The 27,975-nt window shown below is 44.6% G+C and overlaps 1 protein-coding gene across 1 annotated transcript in view; it reads left to right on the top strand.

Annotated features, from left to right (window-relative positions):
• Positions 1-26,841, top strand: part of Rtl9 (retrotransposon Gag like 9) — a 67,575-nt gene extending 40,734 nt beyond the window's left edge. The window contains exons 2-4 of the mRNA XM_051177969.1: positions 14,079-14,194; positions 21,134-25,203; positions 25,729-26,841. Coding sequence (XP_051033926.1) covers positions 21,199-25,203; positions 25,729-25,839 — 4,116 coding nt within the window. The 5' untranslated portion in view covers positions 14,079-14,194; positions 21,134-21,198 and the 3' untranslated portion in view covers positions 25,840-26,841. The remainder of the gene's footprint in view (positions 1-14,078; positions 14,195-21,133; positions 25,204-25,728) is intronic.
• The last annotated feature ends 1,134 nt before the right edge of the window (positions 26,842-27,975 follow it).

Genomic DNA, 27,975 nt, shown 5'->3' with positions numbered 1-27,975 from the left:
TCACCATTAGAAATCCATCCTGGGAGGAGGTAACTGTCAGAGACATAAACGAGAGCCACCAGGAACATTCACACAGCTGGATTTGGGAGTTCGGAGCATGTAGGTGAGAGTTGAAAGTGCCCAAAGAGAGTACATAGAAAGAAATGCAGAAGAAAGGGCGTATGCCGTTATTATGGTCTGTGGGGGTGGGAATAAAGCTTGGGAGTTGTAAGGGTCTGAGGAGGGTACATGTGTTCATTCATCCATCCATTCATTCAACATTTATATGCTTTGTGCCAGATATAGAATTGGAGAGGAAGTTGGGGATTTAAGAGAGAGAAGGATTGAGAGGGGATTCCTGGGTGGATCCAGATGAAGGAGAAGGGAGGAGCTCCTAGGCTCCCGCTTGCCAGGAGAGCACATCTGTTAACACAAAGCTGCATCTGTATCTGAGCCAGCTCTCTCCCGCGCTTCAGTCCGCTCCTTTTTACCCACCCTAAGACAGGGAGCCACATGGCTGCTTCTTACTTCCCTAAAATTCCACCCCCCCCAATGTTCTTTCCAGGCACTTAGCTGTGTCGCCGGCAACACCCCCTCCAAGAACTCAAGCAACTCCCAGGGGCGGGTAGTGCTGGTAGCAGTGGTGGTGGTGCTGGGGTGGGGGGTCGTGGGGGAGTCGTGAGGGTGGGGGTGGGTTGGGTTGACAGTTTTGAGAGAAGAGCCAGAGAAGGCGCTGTTTGTCTGTCTGTAATTAGCTCCAGCTGCTGTTTCGAGGCAGCGTTGGGGGCTGTGAGGAGTGCGAATACATGCCTATGAACCTGTGTGCGTGGCGCCTCATCTCTATCACTCCATTTCTCACTGGATTGCGCGCTGGCTGCAGCCCTACTGCTCTGCAACCCCTCCTGTCCCTGAGGATCCCAAAGGACAGAGTGTTCCACAGGCAGCACCAGCTTGAATCGTTAATGCTGCTAAGCAGGAGGACAACAAATATAGGCCCCCATATGTCCTGGATACACAAATCCCTGCTCTCTTCCCCCACACCCTCTTCCTGAGTGTTTCCTGGTGAGTGAAGCCCCAGCACTTGAAATTAGCAACACTTCGCTTCTGCGCAGTCTTTTGGCAAGGAACTTTTGCAGCTGCCCTGCCATGCATGCATTCCCAGACAGCCTGGAGGGGCAGCATTATACAGGTGAGGACTCGGAGGCCCAAGGAAGGAAGTGGAGAGATTTGCATCTGGGTACCCTGATGGTGGTGGTAGGATACATCTCTTGGGGCACAAGTCCATGGCCTCCTGGCCTGGTGGCACATCTCCATCAAAGTGCAGCCAAAAGGTCATCTCCTGGGGGGCTCTAGCTGTTGCTGTCTGTTTGTTCATGAGAACCTGTTAGCTATGGTCTAGCATCTGCTTCAGCCATCATTGAAAATGCTGATGGTGCTGATAAGTAGAAATCATAAGGTCAAGAATTTATCTAGTGCATGTAACTTGCTCACCACAGTGCTGGTGCTTATGGGGGACACGAATTGTAGTACAATATTGCTTCTGTCCTTTAAGAAATGGTGACTCAAATCAGGGGATAGGTACTCCAAAGGTAATTCCAAGGTTTCTCTCTTTTTGATTAACCAGTCTGCTGTAATGGATAATGAAGCAGTGACTCCTGGATTGTCCAGCTCTGGGGGACCAGAGATGAGAGGATGGCTAGGGCATGGTAATGCAGGATAGGAAAATGAATGAAAGAAAGGAAAAACTAGAATTCCTACTAAATATCGGGCACAGGGCAGAGTATGAATTTTGGATATATGTTAACTATACTATAGTCATAGTACGCATACATACATACACCTACACAAACGGAGACACATAATAATATAGCATGGAGTAACCTTTGGTTCTACCTACTTTCAAAGCCATATGAAGAGCTTAGAATAAATTCCAAGTCTTACAAAGCACTGAATGGATGATGAGTATCCTTCCTTCTTTATCTTATCTGCATGGATATTATCTATATCACTTTACCTGTTCTTTATAACTCTAGAAGGTAGCAGCTGTCATTTGCGTTCCCAAATTATAACGGAGGAAAACAGCATTTTATTGCAAATAAGCCTGAAGGTGCAGAGAATACACGAGAGTCTAGTGTGTTCCCAACTCTACTTTGGGGTCCTACTCATTTCGTAGGGTGCAGAGGCACACATAAAACTGTATGGACTAGTGGATGCTGTAGTAGGGGCAGATATCTATTCATGGGGCAGTGGTTGTAACTGACCTCATCCTCATGCCTGGGGAAGTTAGGAAGGACTTAAAGATGAAGGAGGTTCAGCTAGAACCTGAGGGATGGATTTTTTTTTTTTTTTTTGCCAGAAACAGTAATGGAGGAACGAAAGGGGCAGAGGGCTTATATTTGTATGCAATTCAGAGCATTCAGTGGAGTGTGATCCACAGATGTGGAGGAGAGCAAGCAGGAGAGGAGGCTGGGGTCAGCTATTCAGAGCTTCCTTTGTCAAGATGAGAACTTTTGTCCTGTGAGCAATATGGAGTCAATGAAGGCTTCTGCGAAGGAAGATCATTTTTATAGCACCGGGAGTAGGTGCAAGGATGGAGAGGAGAAAACCTAAAGGCAGGCTGACCATCTGATCAGGGAATTTCTTTGAATCGGAGACTGGCAGTGAGCTCTGAGAGGAAGGAATGGCTTCAGACACATGTCAATATGTCGAAAGCATGGAGGTGAGTGTCATAGGGTCGAGGAGAGGGTAAAAGGTGACAATGACCCTGATATTCAAGCTGGGGCCTGCGCTGATACTGTCAGTAGAGACATGGAACACATGTAGATATGAGGAGTGATGGAGATAGTTGAAAAGGTCTGCATGGACTTGCTATGTTTGGGTATCAATGGACCTTCTAAGTGGCTGTGTACAACAAGAAGCTGAGCATCTTGGCCCAGAGCCCAGGCAAAGCTTGGAGGCCAAATGGTAGTGATAACTTCATGACTTCATTTTCTCTTCTATTTTATACTTCTAGGGCTTGGAGCTAGAAACAGAACCAGATGAGCGCCCCCCAGTCTCTAAGGAGTTGGGTGGTGGGGATGCTGACCTGCAGTGAAGGGAGCTATTTGTCTTTTTTGGTACTGGGGTACTATGTTGTAGTGATGTTACCAAATTAATGACCATAAATGCATTTGAGGCCCAAAGGAAAAAATGCCACAACTCCATGATGGTGGCTGGAACCTTCTATGCTAGGAAGCTAGAGCTGGGAGCACATAATAGAGACTTTTTTTTTTTTAAGAGTCAATCTGTGCAACCACAACTGGTCTCCTAGGAGTCCTAAAACTTTAATTAGACCCAGCAGGTCCTAGAACCAAATCCCATAATCCCATAAATCTAATGCAACAAGTTACGGATAAGAGTCTGAGTCACATTTTTAGTGTAAGAGACCCTAAACTGCCATCTTCATTCTGGGACTCTGAATGACCCTTTGTCAATGTCTCCTCCCTAAATATTGATCCAAGATGACATTTTCAATGATAGGACCCTTGGAACATTACAGAATTCTCTTTTAAAGATTCTAGAACTATACTTATAATAGTTCTGATTATTTTCACACACATCAACTCATTTATTCCTTGTGGATAGCAGCTAGTTTGTGTGTGTGTGTGTGTGTGTGTGTGTGTGTGTGTGTGCGTGTGCGTGCGTGTGTGTTGCCTACACTGGGTAATGCAGGCCTATTAAAAAACAGCTCAAGTAATTTTGCATTTGATAAGTTGTATCAAAATAAATAAATATATAAAAAGATGGTTAGGAATATAGGACGGGGGAAGGTGTCTGTCTAGCATTCATGAAGCTCTAGGTTCAACTTACCAGTTGAGTATTAATGTTGATATCTTAATAATATATTAATTTATGTACGGTAAGCATAACCTACATATATAATAGCAAGAATCATAGATATTGCTTGCTAAGTGCCTAATATAGGCCAGGCACAGTTTTCAACATATTACACGAAGTAACCTATAATTCCACATGAACAGCAACAAGAGGTAGGTAGTCCCTGCATTATCATTTCCATTTCGCAAATGAAGAACAAATCATGGGTCATATAGCCTGTGAAGCCTAGGCTGACCCAAACCCTGCCAGTTTGGCTGTAGCACATTATCAATCACCGAGATCTTCTATAACTCTGACTAGCTCCAAACGACCTAGACGAGGATGCTCTATCTGTTTTTCACTTTAGACTGATAGCATCAATGATTTAAACCTGCACTACCCAAATCTGAAACTGCTTAAAGTTCTGAAGAAGTAGCTTGGGTGCTGCTGCTTGGATAAGACAAGACCAACACTCAGGAGGCATTTTCACACATTTCTGGAAACTTGGGGTGGAAGGCTAGAGCTAATAGGAGCCAGAGTCATGAGTGTCTCCTTCTCGCCCTCATCCCCACCCCATTCCACAAGATGGAACACAGCAGTTTCTTAAGGTACAGCCCAAAGTGAGCTCTCTCTCTCTCTCTCTCTCTCTCTCTCTCTCTCTCTCTCTCTCTCTCTCTTTCTCTGTTTCTTTTTCCCTTTCAAAAGTTTATTTTAAAAACAAGAAGAGGGCCAAGGGTGGCAAGGAGAAAATGAATTGCTTTACCCTCAGAGAGGCAGCTTCATGGAGACTGGGGGAGTATGTGCATGCATGTATATAACTTTATAGGGTTTTCTTTCTTTCTTTGCTATTTATGTTTTTCATTTTAAAACTTCTCCGTTTTTGGCAGAGATTTTGTTCTTATTATCTAAAGGAGAGATTTTAAACATGCAGATTCCAGGGCTGAAGCCCAAACCCAAAGACTGTATTTCTATGGAGATAGTTTTTAAAGTATGTATTTATCCAACTACCAGACTGAATTAGTTCAAGAAAAACCCTTATTTAGTCTTTAAGAAAATGAAGGTCTGGCTTCTGATTTGAGAGACACTGACTGAGGCTAGGGTAGAGCTCAGCGGTCCAGCACTTGCTTTTGTAGGCTTGATAGCCCTTGGTTCAATCTTCATCATTGCAAAAAATGAGAGTTACCAGTGTAACCAGGCCCAGGGACAGTTCCTCCTCGTCCCTTGTGGAGCAGAGACACAGGGAGGGCTAGAAAGCAGAGGGCATGCAGAGGGCATGCCTGCACAGAAAGCAGAGCTCCTTTCTATCACCACACCCCTTGCAAGAGTGAACCCTGTATCCCCAGGAAAGCACAGGGAGTGGCAGAGAGAGGAAGCTGAGGAAAAGCTGTGGAAGCCTCAGCACCCTGGTGTACAGAAAAGGGACTCCTCTGAGGGAGGGTGGATGGTGTTGGAAGAAGAGAACAACAGTGGTCCAGCAGGCACAGGATTAGGGAATCCCAGTGAGTACAGCTGCTCTATCTTTACTTATTGATGTGACGGTGTGGTTAGTGAAAAGAAGCAGAGACTCTGAGTTTTATGTGGGTCTCATTTTCCTCTTCTTGGGACTCTAGTGAACCCACCCTTCCAGAACTGATTTCATGTTCCAGTTAGGAAACGGGCAGCAAAGCTCATTGGGTAGCCAAGAAAGAGACATTCTGAACCTCTAGCAGTGACTTGATCTGTTTAGTTATCTGGGAGATGGAGTGGATACAGAACCAGTGGGAGCAAAGGTTTGCTCTACTCGAGGGATATTGGCAGGAAAAGAGGAAGAGTGCCACTTTAAATGAAGAAAATGATGAACCAGCAACCCTTAGTGCTGTTAGAACTGTACTGAGTGGGGACCACCTTGACTGCTGTTGTGAGACATTCTCAGAGGATGACGCATACAGCAGAAAGCAGGAAATGTTCATCATTGCCGACTCGTTAAATACATCCTTTGTACTAGGCACTGTTTAGGGATTCATAGGCATTGCTTTATTTAGCCCTCACAACACTGTATGCCAGATCCTGTCATTACTGTATCCACTTGGCAGGTGAGACCCAAATCGGTTACAAGCCTTGACCAAGGCTACCAAACTAGAAAGTGGAAGAGTTAAGGCTTGAGCTCGGGTGGTCCGATTTTGTTTACAATGGCCTAGGAAGGAGCCCACATAGAGATGTAGGGGTGCTTAACACTTGAACGGTGACTGTACTAAGGTAACTTCTCTTTGTACTTTATGGCTCCTGTTAAGCCATATGTGCCATTGCATCTACCATGAAACTACTTGAAAGTATGCCTTAATGCTGGTCTCAGTAGAGAAATGATGAGAGCAAGGTCCCACATTCGAATTCCTGTGTGTTCTTCTCCTTTGGCCTCCTGAGTGTAAACGTTTCAGAATACAAGTTCTGTTTTACTTCTTAGCCTGAGGCCTTTCACAATTTTAGCAGCCTGTGTTCAGTGGCTCAAGTAATTCACCCTAAAGATAAACTTGCAAGAAGTTAACCCACCCATTATTCCATTCTTGTAGATGAGATTCTTTCTGAAGCCCAATTTCATTCAGTATATTCCCATTCTCCAATAGCTACGTCTCTGTTTTAACAAGTTGTGTACCCTATTTTAACAAGACTAGAGCTCTCTTTGCCATTAGAGCTTCTTGGGGCTTTTGGCTCTAATCTGGGTTCTCATCGGAGGGTCATTTCGAACTACACTCCCCTCCTCTTTGCTCTTCTCCTCTCTACCAAATCTGCTGTCAGAAAGAGATTTACCAAGATGAGGTTTAACAGGCTGACCCTCCCAGGAGGTTGGCATTTTAACTGATGCCAAAGCCCTGGGTTAAAGGAATTATGTACTTAAGACTTTCCAAGCCCCTGGGAGTGGATAGGGAGGATTTTAGAAGGCCAGGGGGAACATTCTTAATGCTCTTGGAATGCCACAGGGTAGACATAAGATTCAGGCTACCACTAACACTCAAGTCTCTGACACAAAGCCTTCCTGACAGTCAACTTCTGGGATCGGAGTGTCATTTACTCAGAAAGAGAAACTTCATGAGATCCCAAAGACTGTACCAATAGGCAGCAGCCAAGGTGAAAACAAGTTCTTTATGAGGCCAGCTTCTTTCTGGACACTGTGAAGTAATTCTTTTTCTGTACCACACACAGCGTACATGTCACTTCTGGATTTCCCCAGTCCAGATAGCAACATTTTTCTCTCTAAACCCACTTTGTACCCAGCACTGACTGTAAAACCCAACAAGCTTTTGACTTTGCCTATCACAGACGCTGAAGGAGCCAGCCTGATCTAAGGGACATCTCACCCTTTTTGTTTGCTTATGGACAGTGTTGCATCCATACAGAATTGACCCGTTCTTATTTATGGCTGAGAGAGTTATTACAAAAGCTCATATGGACACTAGGACATAGGCAGGTACTTTAAATCGCTTCCCAGCCAAGACAGATTTCATTTCACCTCCCAACTGATTCTGTACCTTGAGAATGATTTGGTATGGTGTTGAGGGAAGTGGGGTGTGCAGGGCCTGGCTTTGCCATCTTGGGCTATTTTCTGGGACCTACTGCAGTCCCCCATAGAAGGGCTGATACTCTCCTCTCTCTTTCTTTCTTTTTCTATCCCCCCTCCCCCTCCCCATCTGGGGCAGCCACTGGAGCTGCTTCAGGGACTGATAAGCTGGCCGGAAACAATGTCCAGTCTCTCAGCAAAGTGGTAAAAGCATCAGAAATGCTCCTTGCCTGGGGAGCTAGCAGCTATTTTGGCCTCTCTTTCCATTAAAATATGGAGGCACTGAAAGGGACCATCTCGCTGCCTAGCAGGAAGCCTCCCCATTGTGGCAGCATTTCTAACTGCGTTGAGAATCAACCACATTGCTCTTCCTTTTTACCATGGAGGAGTTTCTAGATTCTCATTTATACCCTCCCGCTTACAACATCTTTCACAGTTTCAGCAAATTACTGCATAAAAGATGGAGAAACCAGCAGGGGCTGTGCCCACAATAGTAGCTGTGGATGCATTTAAGAAATTCAAATGCCAAGGGTACACTCTTGCCATTAAATCCAACATGAGGGAAAAAATCAGGTGTGAACAGTACTGATGAACAAAGCACCCCAAAGGACAGGTGGGGTTTCTGTTATGCTGGGGGGGTGGCATGGGAAAGAACAAGGCATCTTCAGTTTTCAAGCTAAGAAGCCGGGGAATGGAAGGGGGGTGTCTTTCAGCCATTCTTCCAAAGCTTTGGACTTACCCACATTGAATCAGATAATAATGACCATCTCCACACTCTTTCCTCCTCTCCCCCTCCCCAGAAGTCAGCGTGAACATCAACGAGCCCCGGTACTTACAGGTGCAGAAGATTTTAGAGGAGGAAAATGGAGCTTACAGGCTCCTGAATGCCTGCCGAGTCAGTTGCATCAGATTGGGAAGTGATGATCATAGGAATAAGATGTTTGGGAAAAAGAAAAAAAAAAACAAAACAAAAAATCCTCATCTTCCCTCTTCCCTACCACTTTCACATCTTGTCTTCTCAGCCTGCATCCAAACTTAGATCATTCCTTAGGATGGTTTCCATCCTGTCAGGCTGCTTGTTGCCTTCATGTCCCTTACCGAGAGGGTGCTGGCAGGCACATTGCCTCTTGGAGCCTGTGGCTGGGCAAGGTAGTCAGGCCTCTGGGATTAGGTTGGCAGGCGTGACTGTCCTCCAAATGATCAAGAGAGAGAGAGAGAGAGAGAGAGAGAGAGAGAGAGAGAGAGAGAGAGAGAGAGAGAGACAGAGAGACAGAGAGAGACACAGACAGAGACAGAGACAGAGACAGAGACAGAGAGAGCAAACCCCCAAGACAGGTCCAGGATAGAGAGCTCCAGGTCCTTAGCACATCCCTGGCGTATTCCGAAAGTGGCATCCACAGCAGAGAAAGTGTCCCAAAATAGCTCAGGCTTCCAATGCTTTGCTGAAACCTGAGAAAGAATTGCAGAATTCAAAGATCTGGGTCGCTGTGGGTGTGTGATCAAAGTAAGGATTTGTTGATAGCAGGAACTCAGACCTTGAGTTTAGCAGTGATATGAGGTCACCCAGGTTATGGCCTGTCTTCTTGTTTCCAACTTGTTAAGTTCGAGTCTGATGTCACAAAACTCCCCTGTGCTGAGGCAGGGGGCTACAAAGAGGTCCTGGACACGCTGTTTTCATGCCCCTGTCTCTGATGCACTGACATATGAAATAGCTCTGTTCTGCTTTCTGCATTTCAAAGAAGGGAACTGATACTGTGCAAAGGTTTCTGTAACATATTTGCTTCATGACTGATGAAATTCCCTTTCCAGTAGATTTTTCATTTCTTTTGGCCTTTGGCATAAGTAAATGTCAGCTTCTTAAAAATCAACAGAGAAGAGCAAACAGTAGGGTCTCTGTGATTTTTCTTGGGATTTGAGAAATCTCCCCTCCCTGGCTTCTGACTGGATGGTGTCTGCACATTGCTGCTTATGGAACAGGGAAGGATGAGGTCCACCCAGACATGCTGTCTCATTTTTATATTTGCTGAGATCTTGGGAAACTCTCCTTTCATCAGGTATGTTGCAAACTTTAGGACTGTCTGCAGAGTGTGAGGGTCAGTATGTTAAAAGGTCAGTGTATGTCACTGTTGGACTGGCCATGGGTTTAAGGAGGAAAAACACAGAATTGGGTTTTGAGTTTCAGTTCTGCCTTTTTTTTTTCTTGGTGTGTGAATTCTCTTCTATAGGCCTCAGTTTCCTCTTCTCTTAAAACAGAAGACATTAATCTAGAGCCTAATTTTATCCCATGGCACATAGCAAAGATTACTGTAGAGAGTAGACTTGGCCACTCTCAATAAATGGTGGTACTCTTCAGCTCTTCAGGGGACCCTGCCTGGTAGCAGCTACCTGCATTAATATGCCATGATAGGCTTTTTGTCTAGTGCTTTTAAGTCATGAGGCCTTGGGAAAGTTGTTTTACTTACTATTCTAGGCTTTCCTATCTGCTGAGTAGGTATATAAACTAGTCATAATAATTTTTTGTAGTTCCAAATTTGGGGGCTTTTGTAAAGCAATTTGGTCCACAAAATGTACACTATACGACACAAGCCAGTGGAGTCTGGGAGAGTGCCTTGTGAAAACACATCAGTATTTCAAAATGGGATAAATAGCTTAGTATCAATTCACGTCCAATTTTGCTACCAAATGAGCTTGCTACAAAAATGTTAGCTTTCAGAAACTTTTGAAATGTCAGAGAGGCACATAAGGAAATTGTAGGCCAGAGTAGAAATTAGTAGAAAGCTAGGCTTATCTGTAGGAACTCTGGAGGCAAAGGCAGGTAGGAGGATCTCAAGTTCTAGGTTAGTCTGGGACCTTAACTTAAACAGACTCTGACTTGGGGCTGAGGATTTCCATGTACTGAAGAGGGGAGGGAGGGAGGTAGGGAGGGAAAAAGAGAGGGCAGGGGTAGAGAAAGACACACACACACACACACACACACAGACAGAGACAGAAAGACAGAAAGACAGAGACAGAAAGAGAGAGGAGGGAAGGAGAGAGACAGACAGAGACACAAAGAGAGGAGGGAGAGGAGGGAAGAAGTGGAAGAAGAAGATTGAGAAGGAGGCACAGGAGGAGAAGAGAGGAACTGGATAGGTATTTAATGCTTCTTATGTTCCAGCTTATTGGCTAGAGTTCTAAGAACAAGTTTGCTCATTTAGTTGGCCCAATATGTCTTTGAGTTGGATGATATTATTATCATACCCATTTTACAGATGAGCAAAAAAAAAAAAAAGAAAAGAAAAAAGAAAAAAAAAATATTGGGTGAGTTGCAGAACTTGCCCAGAGTCCCAAATGTAAAGAGCAAAGTGCAGATTCCAACCCAGTCAGGATTTGGAATTTGTGCTGGTTTCCACTTTACCTACCTAATCTAAGGGACTCAAATGGGGTTTCAGAAGCCTACAAGAGAGGCAGTGAGGTGGCTCAGTGGGTAAAGATGCTGGCTGTGAAGGTTGACAACCAGAGTCCCATCCCCGGGATCCATGTGCTAGAAGGACAGAATAAACTCTCCCAAGTTATGTAACTTCAAGAAATGCCTACAGGGGCCAAGTAGGTCACTGTGAGAAAGTAAAGGTGGCTGGGAGGATACAGTGAGCTCATGCCCCGTCCACAAGGAGCAGCCTTCTCCGTCCCAGCTGACACTTGTCATGATGGAAAGAGGATCTAAATTGTTCTGTTTTTTCCCAGAGAAGCCAGAAATCCAGGGTTTTATGGGAAATCTCCTGAGTTTTAAGTGTTGGCAACTAATTAAAAAATGTTAAAAAAAATTCTGTGGGTCAAATAAAATCTGTCTGTAGTCTGGATCCAGCCGGCCGTGCCAGTCTGTAAACTCTGCAATGAGGAGATGGATGTGAAACTGAAAAATGCGTTCTAGAAACAGGTCTCTTTTTAGGGCTTAAGTTTTTCCCCTCCTTAACTGTGGTCTATTTTTTTTTTTTAACCGCTGTTTCTGGCCTGGTGGAGATGAAAAGTTGGAATTAAAAAGAGACTTCAGTTAACTTCAATGCTTCATTCCTTTGGCAGGCTGGATAAATGAGCAGCCTAGGTGTGCTGGACCAGCTAAGCCTCAGAATTCCTGCCACACCCACGGGCCCCTTCTAAGGAGTTTCTATCCCCAGACCCTAGTCGAGGGAAATAGCAGTTTCTTATGAATAGGTGGCTATGTTTGGTACCACGTGATTCTGCTTCCCCCTCCCCCTCCCCCAGCCAAGAGCTGATTGAGCAAGGAGTGGGCACCTGATCCGTGAGCAGTCATTCTATAGGCTGGCAAGGAACCTATGATGGAACCAGGGGTGACAACTTTGCCCACCAAGTACAGTGGTAACTAAAATCGGACCAATGAGAATCTCTCTCTTGGGGAGTTTGAATACCAGCCCTCGAAAAGAGTGAGCGGTTTGACAACAGAGGCAGAAGCTGAGCCGAGAGAAAAGGCAGGTGGCAGAGTCTGCGAAGAAACAGAACGAAGGGAGGTTACCGAGCTTCAGTTCATGTGCCAGATACTTTATACATGTTGTTTTCTTTAAAGTTCTTAAAGAGGTATGAGATAGGTCTGGGATTGTTCTGAATAATTAAGACGTGTTTAGAAGTACTGGGGTTCCAGCTCAGGCTTGTGTGATGGTAAAAATCAGAGAACATGTTCTATCTGGGTATGGTGGCTCACGCTTGCAATCCCAGCAGCATGCAGGGTACTGAGGGATACTGAGGCAGGAGGATCATCATGAATTGGAGGTCAGCCTGGGCTACATAGCAAGACTTAGTGTTAAAACCCAAACAAAACACACTCCCACCCCCAATCAGAGAAACAGTTCTTGAGTGCAAGGGATTGGAAATCATGGGTTAAACTGTGTATTTCTTGGCCTCAGCTCTTATTTCCTATGTCTTACTCATGAAAACTGAGCCCCCTTGGCAACTGAGTGTGCATTTTTCTGCTCGTCCTATGGGAAAACTGATGTATAGACTCCCCACCATACATTTATTTTGAGAAATGCAGTTTTCAGGGATATAGCAGTGTATACTGTGTTGTGGTCATCTTCAGAAAGAAGGTCAATGTCAATAAACATCATCAAAGTGCAATTTAAAAACATTTATAAAGGAGGCAGATTCTTCTTCTTTGCTCATCAAGGAACTGTAACGCCATGCCATGGTCATTTGAAAGCTGAGGACAGGAGCGAGATGGTTGCTCTGCTGCTATGTAGAGTAAGGTATCTGTTATTCAGGGCGCAGAGCTCCCAATGAGCATATGGTCTGTGAGATTTTACATGAGAAGCACAAACTGCTGGAACCTAGTGAACTGGCAGCAAAGACCCTGAGAGAAAATGACCAAATGCAGACAGACATACTGTAAACCATGGGACTTCTAATGTAAACCTTCCTGCTAGGCTTCTCAGCTCTAGAAAAGCTGTATAAGAATCCCATCAGTGTCTTTATTTACAGCACATGTAAAAATGTGGAACCGGAATGAGCCCCAGCAAGAGAATCCCTTCTAGAACTAGCCCCTGGCTCTGGAAACTGGTATTCGCCTGTTTTGTATTCTTGGGCCTTTAGAAAGTCAGCCTTGAGAAGACAAGTCGTAGTGTGAAGGTTGTGTGGAGATTATCAGGTCGGAAATTATTTTGTGGTACAAATGCTTAGTGGTATCGGGCACTTATTCCTACAAGGGAGCTGTATGGTCCAAGGGGTAGCACAGGTCAAATGTTTTGGCCAAGTCCCGCCTCAGCCGGGCTTTCCTTCCCACTTGGCAACTTTTCTTTCTGTGACTTGTTCCTGTGGACACTTTATCTATGCTTATGTCCTCACTTAGGCTAAGGTCACACTATTCTCCTCTCTCCTGGCCAGAAAGACTTCCTGTCTTACAGGTATCGGATTTTGTATATGTTGATGTCTTAATTATGAGTGACTCCCTGAAGCAGGTTCTTGGGCAAGTTCCCATCCTCCAGGAATATTGCAGCACTGTGTCCTGCCCCCCCCACCCCCTTTGCAAGGAGAAAGCCTGAGGACTATGTAGTAAATGATTTGTAAAAAGGAGACAAATGTGTTGTGTTGAAATGATTGTTTTTTTCTTCTAAAATTATTTCCTTCTCTTGTGGTGTGTTAAAGAAAGCCCTTTCTCTTTAGGAAATGATAATTTGGGGTTGTTTTGTTTCTTAATGCCTTTCCTTGGAAAAAGAAAAATCAAGTAACCCAGTGTCAGTCCCCCACTTTTGGGGCTTTGCAATTGCTATAAATAGTCCGGGAGCCTGGTCTCATTTGTAGAGTCCTGTGAGTACCTCTAGATACCTCCTGATGCCACTTACATCGTAAGTGCTTATAAATTACCTGCTTCATAATCTGCAGCAGAATCTCTCCAAGGATTGACATCAAGCTTACAGCTCTGGAGTTTACAGTACACTGCTATGTAGTTTCCTTATTTAAGAAAATTGGGACACTGCCCATTTGCAGTCCTCTTGTATTCCCCTGTTCTCTCTGATTCCATAGATCCTTCAGGACGGCACCTAATGTAAGGCAGTTTCGTTTGCTCTTCTTCTAATATTCTTTTCACTATAGAGTTGGACATGCATATACATGTTGTTTGGGGGAATTTGCAGCACATCCAATGAAAGCGTGATTCCCAACTAACAGTCAAATCCTTTTCTTTGGAGCTACCCAGAACACACCTACCCTCTCTTCCATATGACAGCCCTTCAGAGACTCAAAGGCAGTGTGTGACTCTCCTGTGAGCTAAGAGCATTGGCTGAGTCAGACAGACCCGAGTGACAAGCCCAGCTTCACTCCCTCTCAGCTGTAAGAGCCAAGGTAAGTAACTGCATTCTAATTTCTCTCTACTTTAGTTTTTTAGCTGATTTATAAAATGGGGGCAACTCCTCCAATTTATTGGTATTTTGTGCAATAAAATAATATAGTGTGTGTAAAATGCTTAGCACAGTGTCTGGTATAGTAAGAACTTAGTAAATGCTAGCCAGTCTCCACTTCCTCTATAGAGAACCGGGTGGGCATTTCAAGTATCAAACATGATAGACAGCCAAGTGTGTGTGTGTGTGTGTGTGTGTGTGTGTGTGTGTGTGTGTATGCGCGCGTGTGAAAATTACATGTGTTTCTCTGCTGAATGATGGGGGAAGGTAGGGGACCCCGGACTAGAGCTCGATTTAAGCTTTTCTGTTTTCAGGTAACTGAGTATGTGTTCACCAGGGCTGGGGGATATATTGTTGGGAATCTAGAGGCAGGCTTATTTTCAATAGCTAGAAAGCTATTTGTTGACTATTGAACAGTCTCTTTTTTATTCTTATTTTCCTAAGCAGCTAGCCTTGCAATCCCCCAAACTCAATTACCTCTTGCAAGGCAGCAGGATCTCGACATCTAGCTGTATTGATCAGTAGAGACTGGGTGGGTACAAGAGGGATCTGAGAGATGCTAAGCAGAAATTTGTGGACTTAGCCTGCTTTAGGAGGCCTTCATTTTCTGTGGTCCTAGAGACTCTTTACTTTAATAAAACAGAAGTCTATGCCCAAATGGGCTGAGCATGCAAGAGCCCTCTCCCAGTAGCCTTCTTAGAAGCAAGCTGATGAAAATTGTCACAGTGGACGAACCTGAAACCCTGGAGTGGCCAGCATGTTTTTTTTTTTTTTTTTTTTTTAACTGTAGCTTTTTCGCACACACTGGGTTTTTGCAAGCAATTGCATGATATAAACTCTGAATGCCGTTGCAAGTAGAAAAAGTTTGGAAGGAGACACACCCAACTATGAGCAGAGCGAGCAGTGGGACTTGTGGGGAAGCAGGGTGGGGAAGTAGGGTGGGGTAGTCTCAGGACTCTATCTGGTCTGAGATTTCAAGGTTTTAAGCCTAGGACTAAATTCCTAGATTACGTGTATATTAAACCCAAACAAAAGTTAGAAGGAATCATCTTAATATAAACCAAGAAAAACTGAATAATAGCAAGGCACCCAAGACATGACTTTAGAGGTCACATCAGAAGGAAAGGCCCAAGTGATGTAACTCTTAAGCTTTTGGGGGGAGAAAGGTTGATTGTGGAGGAATTTGGGGGGTCCCTAGGGAGTGCATGCAGAGGACTAGAAAGGGCTAGACATAGAGCCATAGGGAGCCAACATGTTTATAAACTAACTTTTGTTTATTTTCTTTGTGAATAAGTATAATGAGATGACTTTAGTCAGATGAGAAAATAAAGATATGGAAAATGAAAATAAAAATGTCATGTAATTCTGCCATTCAAGTATGGTTATTGTTAATATTTAGGTATGCTCTTCTAGACTTTACCTTTCTGGGGAAATGTAATTATATTATCATTTCACCAAGGCTTAGTAAAATATGCACATTTAAAACAATTGTGATTTTGTTCTTTTGAGACAACCTCAATTTAGAGGTGGCCTCCAACTGTCAGTCCTCCTCACTCAGATTTCTGAATTCTGGGATTACATGTGTGTACACACACAGTAGAAACACATGCATTTACTTTATTGTAAAAGAATCTTGTAATTAAGCCCACACTAGATTTTAATTCTTAGTAGATAACATTAGGGGCTACTAAATTGTACCTTGACTCATTTAACCGTTAAGCAGTTGTGTTCTAGCATCATGTATTCAGGGCATTTCCAGCTTTTGTTTTCATAGGTAACTGAGTTCTGTAGCTGGGTGATGTTGGGAAAGTTAGTTAAGGTCTCTGTGCTTTTGGGTTCTCATCTGGATGATGAAGGTGATAGTAACACCTCACCCGGATGCTTTATTAGAAGAGATCACATAAGTAAGTAAAGAATTTAGCATAGTACATGGCACAATAATAGTTTTAATCATTAGGTACAATAATAATATTAACAGCAGTTATTATGAAGCCATTATTAAAATAACTGGGTTTCCTTTAAATTTTGTTTATTATATCATCATCATCATCATCATCATTATTGCAGTGTGTGCACGTGTGTGTGGTGTGAGTGCAGGCATGTATGCTTCTTCTATGGAGCACACCTGGATGTCTGAGGATAACATTTGAAGTTGATTCTCTCCATCTCGGGTTCTGAGCATTAGGCTCAGCCCATCAGCCTTGTATCCTAAATGTCTTTTCTTAACTTACTGAGCATTCTTTCCAACCTTAAAATGGGTTTTCTATGACTGTTTTTTTTTTTTCATTCAGGGGAGACTGATTGGAAAGTTTCGTTTTGAGTAGTGTGAGTAGTGAACTTGAGTCAGGCAGAGCTGTGCTATTTTATTTTATTTTTTTCCCGTGTCACATACTGTGTTAATTAGGTTTCCTGTCACTGAAGACATTCTTGATAGAAGCAACTTCAGAGGATTCACAGTTTCAGGGGTCCAAATGTCAGCATATGGAAGGCATGGTGGTTGGGCATCACTGGTCCACAGCATGAAAAGGTGACAGTACCTCCTATCTGAATGCCCCAGGAAATAGAGAGCAAGACTGGAAAAGAGGGCAGAGCTCATTTCCAAAGCCCACCATCAAAGTCTTATGTCTACCAGTTAGGGTCCAATGTCCCAGATGTTCAATAATCTTCCAACACAGTCCCGCCAGCTCAGGTCTTCAAATGCACGAACATATGTCAGGGAGCCCATCACATTTAAACCATAACACCTGTTGAAGCTCAACTTCCTTATCAGTAAACTGGGAATTACAAGGGTCTAGCTCAAAGGGTAGTTGTACAGAGCAAAAAAGAAAACTCTTGAAGCCCTTAGCACAATTCTTGACATATGAGAATAGCATTCAAGGCCAGCCAGGTATTACTGTGACTGCTACCATTACCACTGCTACTACTGCAATTTAAACACTTGTGCTGAGAAAAGTTCCTTCCTTGGTGGGGTGGGCACCTGGCAGTGAGTAGAGCATTTTGAGTGTTTCTAATCATGGATTTAAACCGAAAATGATTTCAGAAGTGAAGTGGTCAGGGCTTAAACTCAGTGTTTGCTTTTAGGATTAATTCTGTGAACCCCCCCCCAAGCCTATTTCTCTATTTGTAAAATGACAATTAAAGCCCAATATGCCCTAGTGATGGAGACGGAGAGAAATCTGGTGGCCACTGTCCATTCTGTAGATCTAAGATTCAGCAGAAAGTTCCATAGGTTTTAAACAGCTGGCAAGAATGTCAGACTTAAGTATACCCTGCGAGGACCTACCTTTTTATAAATTTTATTATTTTATTTTATATAACAAAGTCCAATTAAATGAAAACAAACATTTATACACAATATTTGGGAATTTGGGTGTCGTTCTTTCCAAACTACTTCCTGCTGGTAAGGGACGCTGTCATGGGGGATTCGAAGAAGATTCAGAAATCCTGGCTGTAGTCTGTAAGGCTGCTTTGTCCGGCTGTTTTGAATGTAGAATCACCTGGTACTCTGTTTCAGGTGGTCTGGATTGATCAAACCACATTAGTCTGGAAGGAATCCACATCTTTTCATTTTCTGTGGAAACAAAAATAGAAATCCTTTTCCCCAGTAACTTGTCCTTCAACTTAAATTTTGGAGTCAAAGCATTTTTTTTTAAATTTATTATTTTACATGTCGATCTCAGTTCCCTCTCCTTCCCTCCCTCCCGCCCTCCCTCCATCCCTTCCTCCCTCCTTCCCTCCCTATTACCCTCTCTGCCCTCTCACATGCATGCTAACCACCCTCCCCTCCCATCCCCCCACCCCAATTCCATATGTAGGGGAATGCCATCCAGTTGGGGTCATGTAGATCTGACAGGTCATGTGAAGTAGGGACTAGGGCTTCTCTCCTGTCTCTAGATTAAGGCAGTTATCCCTCCATGGGGGATATGTTCGCAAAGTCCTTTTGTGCACCAGGGATACATCCTGGCTCCACTGTCTGAGGTCTCTTAGACTGCTCAGTCCTTCTGGCTGAGACCCATATTCAGGGGGGCCTGAGTCAGTTCCATGCTGGCTTCCCAGCTATCAGTCTAGTGGCCATTAGCTCCTCCTTGTTCAGGTAAGCTGTCTGAATGTGTTTCTGCTGGATGGTCTTGTGCAAGGACCCATCTTATATAAACAAAAATGAAGCCTGCTTCGTAGAAGGAGGATACAAGGTCAGAGAGGAGGTACAGAAAAGTAACCAGAGTGCCCCCTCTGATTTTTTCAGTACTGAGGATGCAACCTAGGGCCATACACATGCTACCCAAGTACTCTACTACCAGGACACACCTCCAGGCCCACTCCAGTCTTTTAGATTAGTACTCCAGTCTTTTAGATTAGTGCTACTTAAGCATCCATTTAGTCTGGAAGAAGAATTGACCATTACACTTGAGACCGTTGGGTAAAGTTCAGGGGACTTGGGTTTACGGACTCATAATTTGTTAGCAGAGTCATTTAAAATCATCAACCAACAGCGACTCATAATAAGCAGCAGACCATAGTGAGACTTTGGGCTACATACTAGATACATATTACATTACGGAGGCTTCCCACCAACATGCAGAAGGTAGGTACTGCTTTAAAAATTCTCATGACTGTGAGTCACTGTTAAAGTCTTCACTTCCCAGCCCCACACCCAGCTTCTTCCCATCCTCATTTTCCTACCCTTGAGTTTCACTGATGCTGCTTCTCTGGACCCGCAGTCTTGGTCCTTACCTCTAACACTGAGCCAGTACTTCTTGGTCTGGCCAGCTGCATTGTCTAGGACCCAGAGTAACTGTGCACACCCAGTCTCAGAGAGCATACATGTTCCATTTCCTGAGTAAGGACACTTGCTGGTTCATTTCTTTAATTGTGACAATCTATTCTCTTTGGGCTAGCCAGAGATGGCTGCAGGGATGTGCAGTAGAGGTGGTGGGATTCCTGGAAGCAAGGGGAAAAGGGGTAGGATTGCAGAGGCCCAGAGCTACAGCAGAGCTTATGGAGGGCTGACAAGTGAAAGGTGGCCAGAGGCAAATGTCAGAGCCTATATAGAGGCAGGAATCTGGGACCAGAGAGCCAGAACATGCGCTAGCAAGTCAAGAGCAGTGGAGTTGGTGGGCGGGCCGGCAGGCTGGCAGGCGGGCAAGAGGGGGTGTGGCAGGGGATAGCTAAGGGAGATTGCTGAGAACAGCTGCCGGTATTGGGCCTTGCTGTAATGAATTGGCACGGGGTATAAGTCAATTGGTCACACCACAAAAGCTGCAGTGCAAAGGACACTATCACTCTTCTCTGTCACTGGTAAGGTAAGATCTTTCTGAGTTGTGCCTAGTGAAAAATTGTGGTATGGACAGGGATTATTTGATGATGGAAGATGGAGTTGGAGGATCTTTTTGCTCATGTTTCCCATGGCATAAATTAAGATTAAGGTAACTGAGATATCAGCAGGACTCTCGTATTTCTTTGACACCTTACCTTGGGGTTATCTAGTCAATGGGGTTGAGGACGAGAAGAAGAGGATCACTACTGCCTATTAGTGAGGAATAGGGGGCTATAGAATTGGATGGGCCTGAGACTCTCCCAAACCACACACAAATGATCAAGTTTCTGTGTGTCTTCATTGTCCCATCTGTAAGAAGGAGGAAGGCCAAAAATCTTGGAGGGTTACTGTGTGGATCGAATGATGTGAGACAGGTAAAGTGCCTAGAAGATCTACCAGCCAGTGCATGCTCAAGTACTGCTTGCTGTTGGTATTTCTGCTGTCTGTGTTCCAATTGTGATGGAGGCACAAAACTATGGATTGATGATTTCTTTGACATTGCCTCAAAGTATCCAGTCTTCTTTTTAGGGCATGATCAGGCTATGGGTTTCTGTTACTCTTCTGTGATTGCCTGCATGGGTCTACAACTTGTGTGTCAAAGTACCACTTCTGTGGCTGCTTATGGAAGCAGGTCAGAGAGGTGAGGTTATGGGAGTGACCAGTCCCCTCTCAGCTAAACAGGCAAACTTGAAGTTTCTGCTCATTGACTAAGACTAAGCTGCGATTGATTTCTAGTCTAGGATGTCAGACAAGCAGCTGCATACACTCTCAGTGAGACCAAAGACCATGCAACCTCAAGGAAAGGGTAAAACCACACTGGTTTTATTTTAGCTACAACTCTTGCTAATCTTAGAAAGCTGGTACAATGGGAATAATAATACTATTTAAATCCCAAGTAGAATCAGACTCGCAAAGTCGTGCATATCAGACAGTTTAAAGTTCTTTACAGTTAAAGTGCAGTGGCATTCATGCATCTACTAAGTAACCAATACTGTAGTAGTAGCTGTCATTAATAGCAATAATGATGATAATATTAAAACAAGAGTTTACTTTGTGGAATGCCATTTTTAGTCATTCATCAGATAAATGTGCTACTTTTCCTGAGAAAAGGGATATCATAGTAGTAAAATCTGGGGTAAACTGTTGGGATTCAATGAACATTAAGAAGTAATAATTATCATGGAGTAAAGAGCTCCCTGATGGTACCTGGGTTGACTTTTTGACTTCTGTAGTGGAAAAGCATAGCCAGAGAGCCTGAACTTCTTGTACTTGGCCAGAAGGTGGTGCTGCTGACTCATTTGAGACAGGGCTTCCCAGGCTCTGGAGCTTGCTATTGGAGTTTATAAACGTGGAGGCTGTGGTGTGTACCTGGGTGGGTTGGTTTAAAAAGCACAGAGTTTGAAGGAGAAGTTGTTCTTGCTCTGGGCTATTTCCTATATGCTTTCTTCAAACTGATAGACCAGGTTTCAAAGCCACGTACATGACAACTCATAAAAGCAGGTCTCTATGAATTGTTGTAATATATTTCTGAAATTGGCTTTTGACTTTAAACTTCTTTCTCTTTTACAGGTTTCCTTGATTTGTGGGCCCTGATGTCAACACATTAGAGTCTCCATCCTCCCTGCCCTATAGCCATGGCAGACATGTCAATACCATTGCATTCATTACGATTCAACAATATGATGAGGGAGGAAAATAGTGACCCCCAAAACAGGGGGGCAACTTTCCCTAGACCAATGGCAGAGACAAGAGCAGAGGTTCAAATCCTACATTCTCAGTTGCAGTTGCCTATAGTCTCAACTTCAGCCTCAGATCTCGGAGGGACAGCTACACAATTGATGACATCCACTGCCTTTGACAGTCTACCCTCCACACCTGTCATGGGAGCACCACACTCTGGGACATTGTCCCCACAGCTGATGTCAGCTTCAGACTCCGGGACCCTGTCTCCACTGCTAATGACAGCCTCAGATTCAGGAACATTGTCCCCACTTCTAATGCCAGTCTCAGACTCTGGGGCACTGTCCCCACTGTTGATGCCGACCTCAGATTCTGGAACATTGTCCCCATTGTTGTCTACTTCAGACTATGGGTTAATGTCTCCAGGGATGATGACAATTCCTGACTTTGGAACAATGTCCACAGCACTAATGGCAGCATCAGATTCTGCAGAGATATCACCATTGGCAATGCCAGTTCCGTCCTCTGGAGTGATATCTGCACCTGTAATGAGTACTTCGTCCTCTGAGGCATCGTTAATGCTAGGATCAGATCCTGGTGAGATATCCCCACTCCTGATTCCAGATATGAACCCTGGAGTGGCATCTACACCACCAATGACAGCTCCAGGCTCTGAAGCAATGTCCCCATTGCAAATTACTGATGAGGACACAGAAGCAATGTCCAAAGTGCTAATGACTGCTCTAGCTTCTGGGGAGATATCATCGCTGCTAATGTCAGGCACAGACTCTGAAGTGATATCCTCTCTGATCATGTCAGCTCTAGCTTCTGGAGAACCAACAACTCAGCCAACAAACCCTCAGGAATCCGAGGGAATTCCCACAGTGCTCATGTCAGGTTCAGACTCTGGAGTCATGTCTTCACTGCCTATGCCAGAACCAATTTCTGGTTCTGGAGCAATGTCTACATCACTGCTGTCAATCCCAGATACTGGAGAAACAGCCACATTACCAAAGCCAGTCCCAGATGCTGAGGCAATGTCCCCACTGCTAATGACTGCTCTCACCTCCACAGTGATGCCTACTCAGTTGATGCCAGCACCTGGTTCTGGAGTGATGTCCCCAGACATAACACAAAATATCAACTCTGAGATCATGTCTGTTCCACCAATAAGAGTCCCAGCCACTGGATTGATGTCCACACTACCAGTGAGAGCTTCTGATACAGGGGCGATGCCCATGCAGTTAACGAGAGTCCCTGCATCAGGAAATACGTCCACATCACAAAAGACAATTCCAGTCTCTGGATCAATGACAACTCCACTGATGGCTGCCACAAGCCCTGGAGCAATGTTCACAGAACAAATGTCAACCACAGCCTCTGGTGTGATGTCTACACATTTAACAATGGCCAAAACACCAGGAATAATGCCCATAGGCTTTACGAAGTCCACAGCAAATGGAGCAGTTTCTGCACAGCGAGTAAGAGGTTCATCTTCTGGACTGATGTCCACCCAGTCAGGTATAGCTACAGCTTCTGAAATGTCTGTGTCACAATCAACCTCTGGGTCAGTGTCCACACAGAAAATTCGAGCTCCTGTCACTGGACCAATGTCCACATCACAAATAAGAACCACAGCCTCAGGACTGACATCTACACCACAAATGAGAGCCACAGCCTCAGGAGCAATGTCTACTCCACTAATGACAGCCAAAACCTCTGGATCATCATCTCCACTGCTAATGAGAGACACAGCTTCAGGAGTGATATCCATGCCACAGATGAGAGCTCCAGGCCCCGGAGCCTTGTCCAAGCCACTAATGACATCCAAAGCTTCTGGAATGTTCATGCAGCAAATGACAACTGCAGCTTCTGGAGCAATGCCCACATCACTAATGAGAGACACAGCTACTGGAGTTCTGTCCATGCCACAGATGACAGACCCAGCCTCAGGAGGCATGTCCACACCACTAATGAGAGCCACGGCTTCTGGAGTGATGTCTACATCACAGATAACAACCACCACCTCTGGAGGCATGTCTAAGCCTCTAGCAAGAGTCCCTGGTCCTGGGGCAACATCCATATCACTAATGAGAGCCACAGCCTCTGACAAGATGCCTGGTCAGGCAATAAGCATTCAAGATTCTGGAGGGGTATCTACACCACTCATGAGACCTGTTGCTTTGGGAGGGATGCAGATGAGATCCCAGGCCTCAGCAACTATGTCTACACCCCTAATGAGGGCCTCAGACTCATCAGAGATGTCTACATTGCTCTCAAAAGCCTCATCCTGTGGAGAGAAGCCTCTACTACTAATGAGACCTCCAGCTTCTGGAGAGATAGCTCCATCCCCAAGAGCCCCAGTTTATGGTACAATATCTGCTCCACCCATGACAGCTCCAGCCTCGAGTATGATGTCCATGCCACCTATGAAGGTTTCAGTCCCTGTATCAGAGTCCACACCACTCTTGAGACCCACAGATTCTGGAATGATGTCTGTGCCACTGATGAGAACCCCAGCTTCCAGAGCAAAGTCCATACCTCAAATGATGGCCACAGCTTGTGGAGACATATGCCCACTCCCAGTGCAAGCTCCAGCCAGTGCAGCATTATCTACACCACCAGTCAGAGCACCAGCCTCTTCAACCATATCTACAACACTTAGGAGACCCTCGTCTGGAGCTATGGCCACAGAGATAGCGAGAGCTCCAGGCCCTGGAATTATGTCCACTACACAGCTGGCAGCTATGGCGTCTGGAGAGATGTCTAAGCCACTAATGAGGGCTTCAGCTCCTGGAACCATGCCCACACCTTTGATGTCACCCATGACTTCTGGAGAGATGTCTATGCCACTAATGAAAACCATGCCTTCTGGGACAATGTCAACCCTACAAACCAAACTTGTGAGTGCTAGAGCTACATCCTTGCCGCAGCCAACAAATACAGCTTCTGGGGGAATGGCTAATCCCCCACTGAGAGCCTCAGCCTCTGGAGTAGTATCTACACCTCTTATGAGAACCTCAGCTCCAGGAATGATGTCTATGCCACTACCGAGGGCCACAGCCTCAGGAGGGATAACCATGCCACACATGGCAGCTCCAACCTCTGGAGAGATGTCTACACCACTAATGAGTACCCCAGCACCTGGAAAAATGTCCACATCACAACCAGCCTTTGGAATGACACCCATTGTGAATATCAAAGCCACAGACTCAGGAGAGGCATCTACCTCTCACTTCAGAGCCACAGCCCCTGGATCAAAGAGCACACCACATGGGACTGCCACAAACCCTGAGATGAAGAACCCACCACCAAAAGAAGTGCCATCCCTTGGTATGTTGACCCCAGCACTCTGTTACCTCTTAGAGGAGCAAGAAGCAGCCCGAGGTTCATCCTCTGTGGAAGAAGATGCAGAGGAGATTGATGAGGAGAAGCAAATGAAGGGGTTTTTAAATGATTCTGAGAAAATGGCATTTCTGGTGTCTCTTCATCTGGGGGCAGCAGAGAGATGGTCTATCTTGCAGATGGAGGTCGGAAACCCCCTCTCCGGTGAAAACAAGTCTTTCTTGAGAAGATCACAGGGCTTATATGACTCCCTGTCTGAGATAGACATCCTAAGTGCTGTTCTTTGCCATCCCAAGCAGGGCCAGAAGTCAGTCAGACAGTATGCCACTGACTTCCTGCTGCTGGCCCGACATTTGTCTTGGTCTGATGCCATTCTACGGACCAGGTTTCTGGAAGGACTCTCGGAAGCTGTTACCACCAAAATGGGTCGTATCTTCCTGAAGGTGGCCGGCAGCCTGAAGGAACTGATAGATAGGTCTCTGTACACTGAGTGTCAGTTGGCTGAAGAGAAGGATTCCTCAGGCAACTCATGCCAAGTTGTGCCAACATCTTGTAAGCGGAACAATGAGGAGGCCATGGAGAGTGACCTGGGCTCTCAGCAGCAGACTGAGGAGGTAATCAGGGGGGGCTTTTGCTCATGGTTTCTGATTAGAAAACTGAGGAAATAGTGATGTTGGATTAACACCCATAGTCTTTCATGCTGAATTAAGAAAGAGCTGAGAAGGAAGTACTGAGTTCCTAGACAATAAGAGCTCAATGTAGAATTTTATCAGTGAGTATGGATATGAAGTTATTTTGGTTATATTAGCCATTTTCAGAAACAATGTTTGACCCAGGTTACTGAAGGCGTTGGATTATAAGGAAAATCAGTAGGCTCAATCGCAGCTCTCTGTCTATTGCAAGTAAAGTTCCAAGGGAGCGACTTCTTTTATGGACTGGGTTCTACTCATAGTCACATGTGTGTGGACTCAAGTCACCAGAGGATTTCATGAACTTAGCACTTGGCCACTCTTTTTACACATCTGTTAAATTATCCAGTTCTTAGACTTGTTGGCTTACTGAACTTAATCAGACAGAATGCCTTTGGTCATAGGAAGTGTGGTTCTTATTTATGTTGTTTTTTTCCTCCTTTCTCACAGCACCAGCATGTTCCCAAACGCTGTTACTACTTGAAAGAACATGGAGACCCCCAAGAAAGTCTTCATGACCACCTTCGACAGAGCGCACAGAAGGCCCCCACCAACAAGTAGTACTCCTTGAAATCTTCTGCGATTTCTGCCTTGGCTGCTAACCTGAGGACTGGTTCCTGGACCCATTCCATTCAAATATATCATAAACCTTGTTGCCTTCACCTTCCAGCCTTCCCCTTCAGGCACATCCCACTTTATCTCCTGTTTTTGGTTGCCTTGACATTCTCTTTCACCTATATGCCTGTGACCTGCCCTGACAATCAGTGTGGACTATAAGAATGTATGGTGTATGAGAGTCTGAGCTCCCATCATCATCACCATCAAGGCTTTTTCAAATTCTTGGTCCAGGGAGAAGTCTAGGCAGGAGAAATCATGTCCTACCTCAAAACACCTTAGAGTGTCTTGCCACATGTCACCAGGCAAACTTGAGGAAAACCTTGTCCTATTCCACCTGGCAGGGGAGCCTATAAAGAGAGAGATACCCACTCCTATACCATCTGTTCAAATCAGCAGATTCACCCTTATATGCCCCAACTCATAGTACCTAAATGGGTCTCCAGGGCCCTTGCCCTGTTTATAGTCTCCATCCTGAACCATTGTTTTGACCCATAGTATTAATAATAGTGATATTAATGGCTAACAAATGTTGGTAATGTGCCATGTGACTGGTACTGAGCTAAACCCTTGAAAAGCACCATCTCACTACAGTGTTATAGTACCTAACTTGTTCCTGTGTTGTTAGCTTCTGATCTCTTGCTTATGGCCCTTGTCCTTCAGTGTGGAATCTCTAGCTATGACCTCTGGGTGATCCCCTCAGTTGTCAATTGCCCTTGCTCCCCTTGGTTGTTGTGCTTTGTGGCCAGCATTCTCCTTAAGGGTCTCGGTGTCTAAACAGGTGTAGGTAGTTAGAACATAATATGAACAGTGTTTGCCTTCAGGTGGTGGGTTATATGTTTTTTTTTTAATTTTTGTCTTTGTACTGTTCTCTGTAATTTCCAGATTCACTACAGTAAGCATGTATTACGTTTGTAACCATAAATAAAGGCAATTTGTGAAAATGAATTAATTATGGACATTAGAATTTGATTTATGGTGTTCTTTAATTTTTTAATCTTTATTTTGTGTGTTTGTGTATGGAGGGGGAAAGTGATGCACAGTGTTATTCAGGGGCAAAAAGAGACTTTTTTGGGAGTTGATCTGTGGATTAGACTCAGGCTTGGGGATACATACTGGAAAACTATCTTTCAAACACTTGAGTTCTTTTAACATAATGTGTTGGTCACTGTTTAGGGGACAATTAAGACCTTTTCTCATATTAAAATTCCGCTCAAATTAAGGCAGGGCAGAAACAACAAGCAAGAACACATTGAAATAAGATATAAGCTGAGTTGAAGACAAGAAACAGGAAAATGGGAATTTTATACAGATAGGACCACTTTATTTGTTCAGTAATAATCACTGTAGTGTGATATTCAAAGATATTTTAATGACAGAAGAAATAATAAAATTTGAAACATTTTATAAAGCCACGTTGGTGACAGTTTGGAAGCAGCATGGAGGAAAGGGTCAGAGGCAGTTGAGTCCCCTGGTACAGTCTGGGAGACTTCTTGGCCACGATATCTAGTGGGGTGGAAGAAAAGCCAAGGACACCAAGGACAGAACCCAACCCTTCTCTGAGTCTGCTGCCCTGTTACCCTAAACATTGGATCTAATTCCAGGGAGAGGGAAAGTATTCTGAGGAAAAGCAAAGACTGGCAGACACTTTGGCAGCCCCACAGTCCCGTATGTGAGAATTTGGCTCTAGGTGTTGCCTCAGTAACTAGTGCTGTTGCCTCAGAAAAAAGGCACAGTAAGTTGGGTAACACACATTCTAGGCAGAGAGACAATTAGCCCCAGGGGACCCAGCTTTCACCCTCTTTTCTTTGCCCGTTGGCTCACATCTGGCTCAGTCTAGACCCAAGTGCAGTGTGGATATTCATGTTCAGTTGGGGTTGCTTTTATCTCAGAAAAGCAAGCAAAAATCTACTGAAAAAGAAATGTGTAATGCAGAAGTCACAACCCATGCCTGTAAAATGCATACAGGAAGGAAAATGTCTTCAAAATGAAACTCATTTTCTTATGGCCTCGATAATGGACAGCAATGGTAGTTCTTGAGTTCTCTCCCCCAGCCACTCATCTTCCCTTGGCTTTTTTCTT

This window comes from Phodopus roborovskii, unplaced genomic scaffold, assembly GCF_943737965.1.
Source record: "Phodopus roborovskii unplaced genomic scaffold, PHOROB, whole genome shotgun sequence".
In the NCBI taxonomy this organism is placed as follows: domain Eukaryota; kingdom Metazoa; phylum Chordata; class Mammalia; order Rodentia; family Cricetidae; genus Phodopus; species Phodopus roborovskii.
The sequence above is the reverse complement of the archived record's forward strand: the minus strand, read 5'-3'. Positions and strand labels throughout refer to the sequence as shown.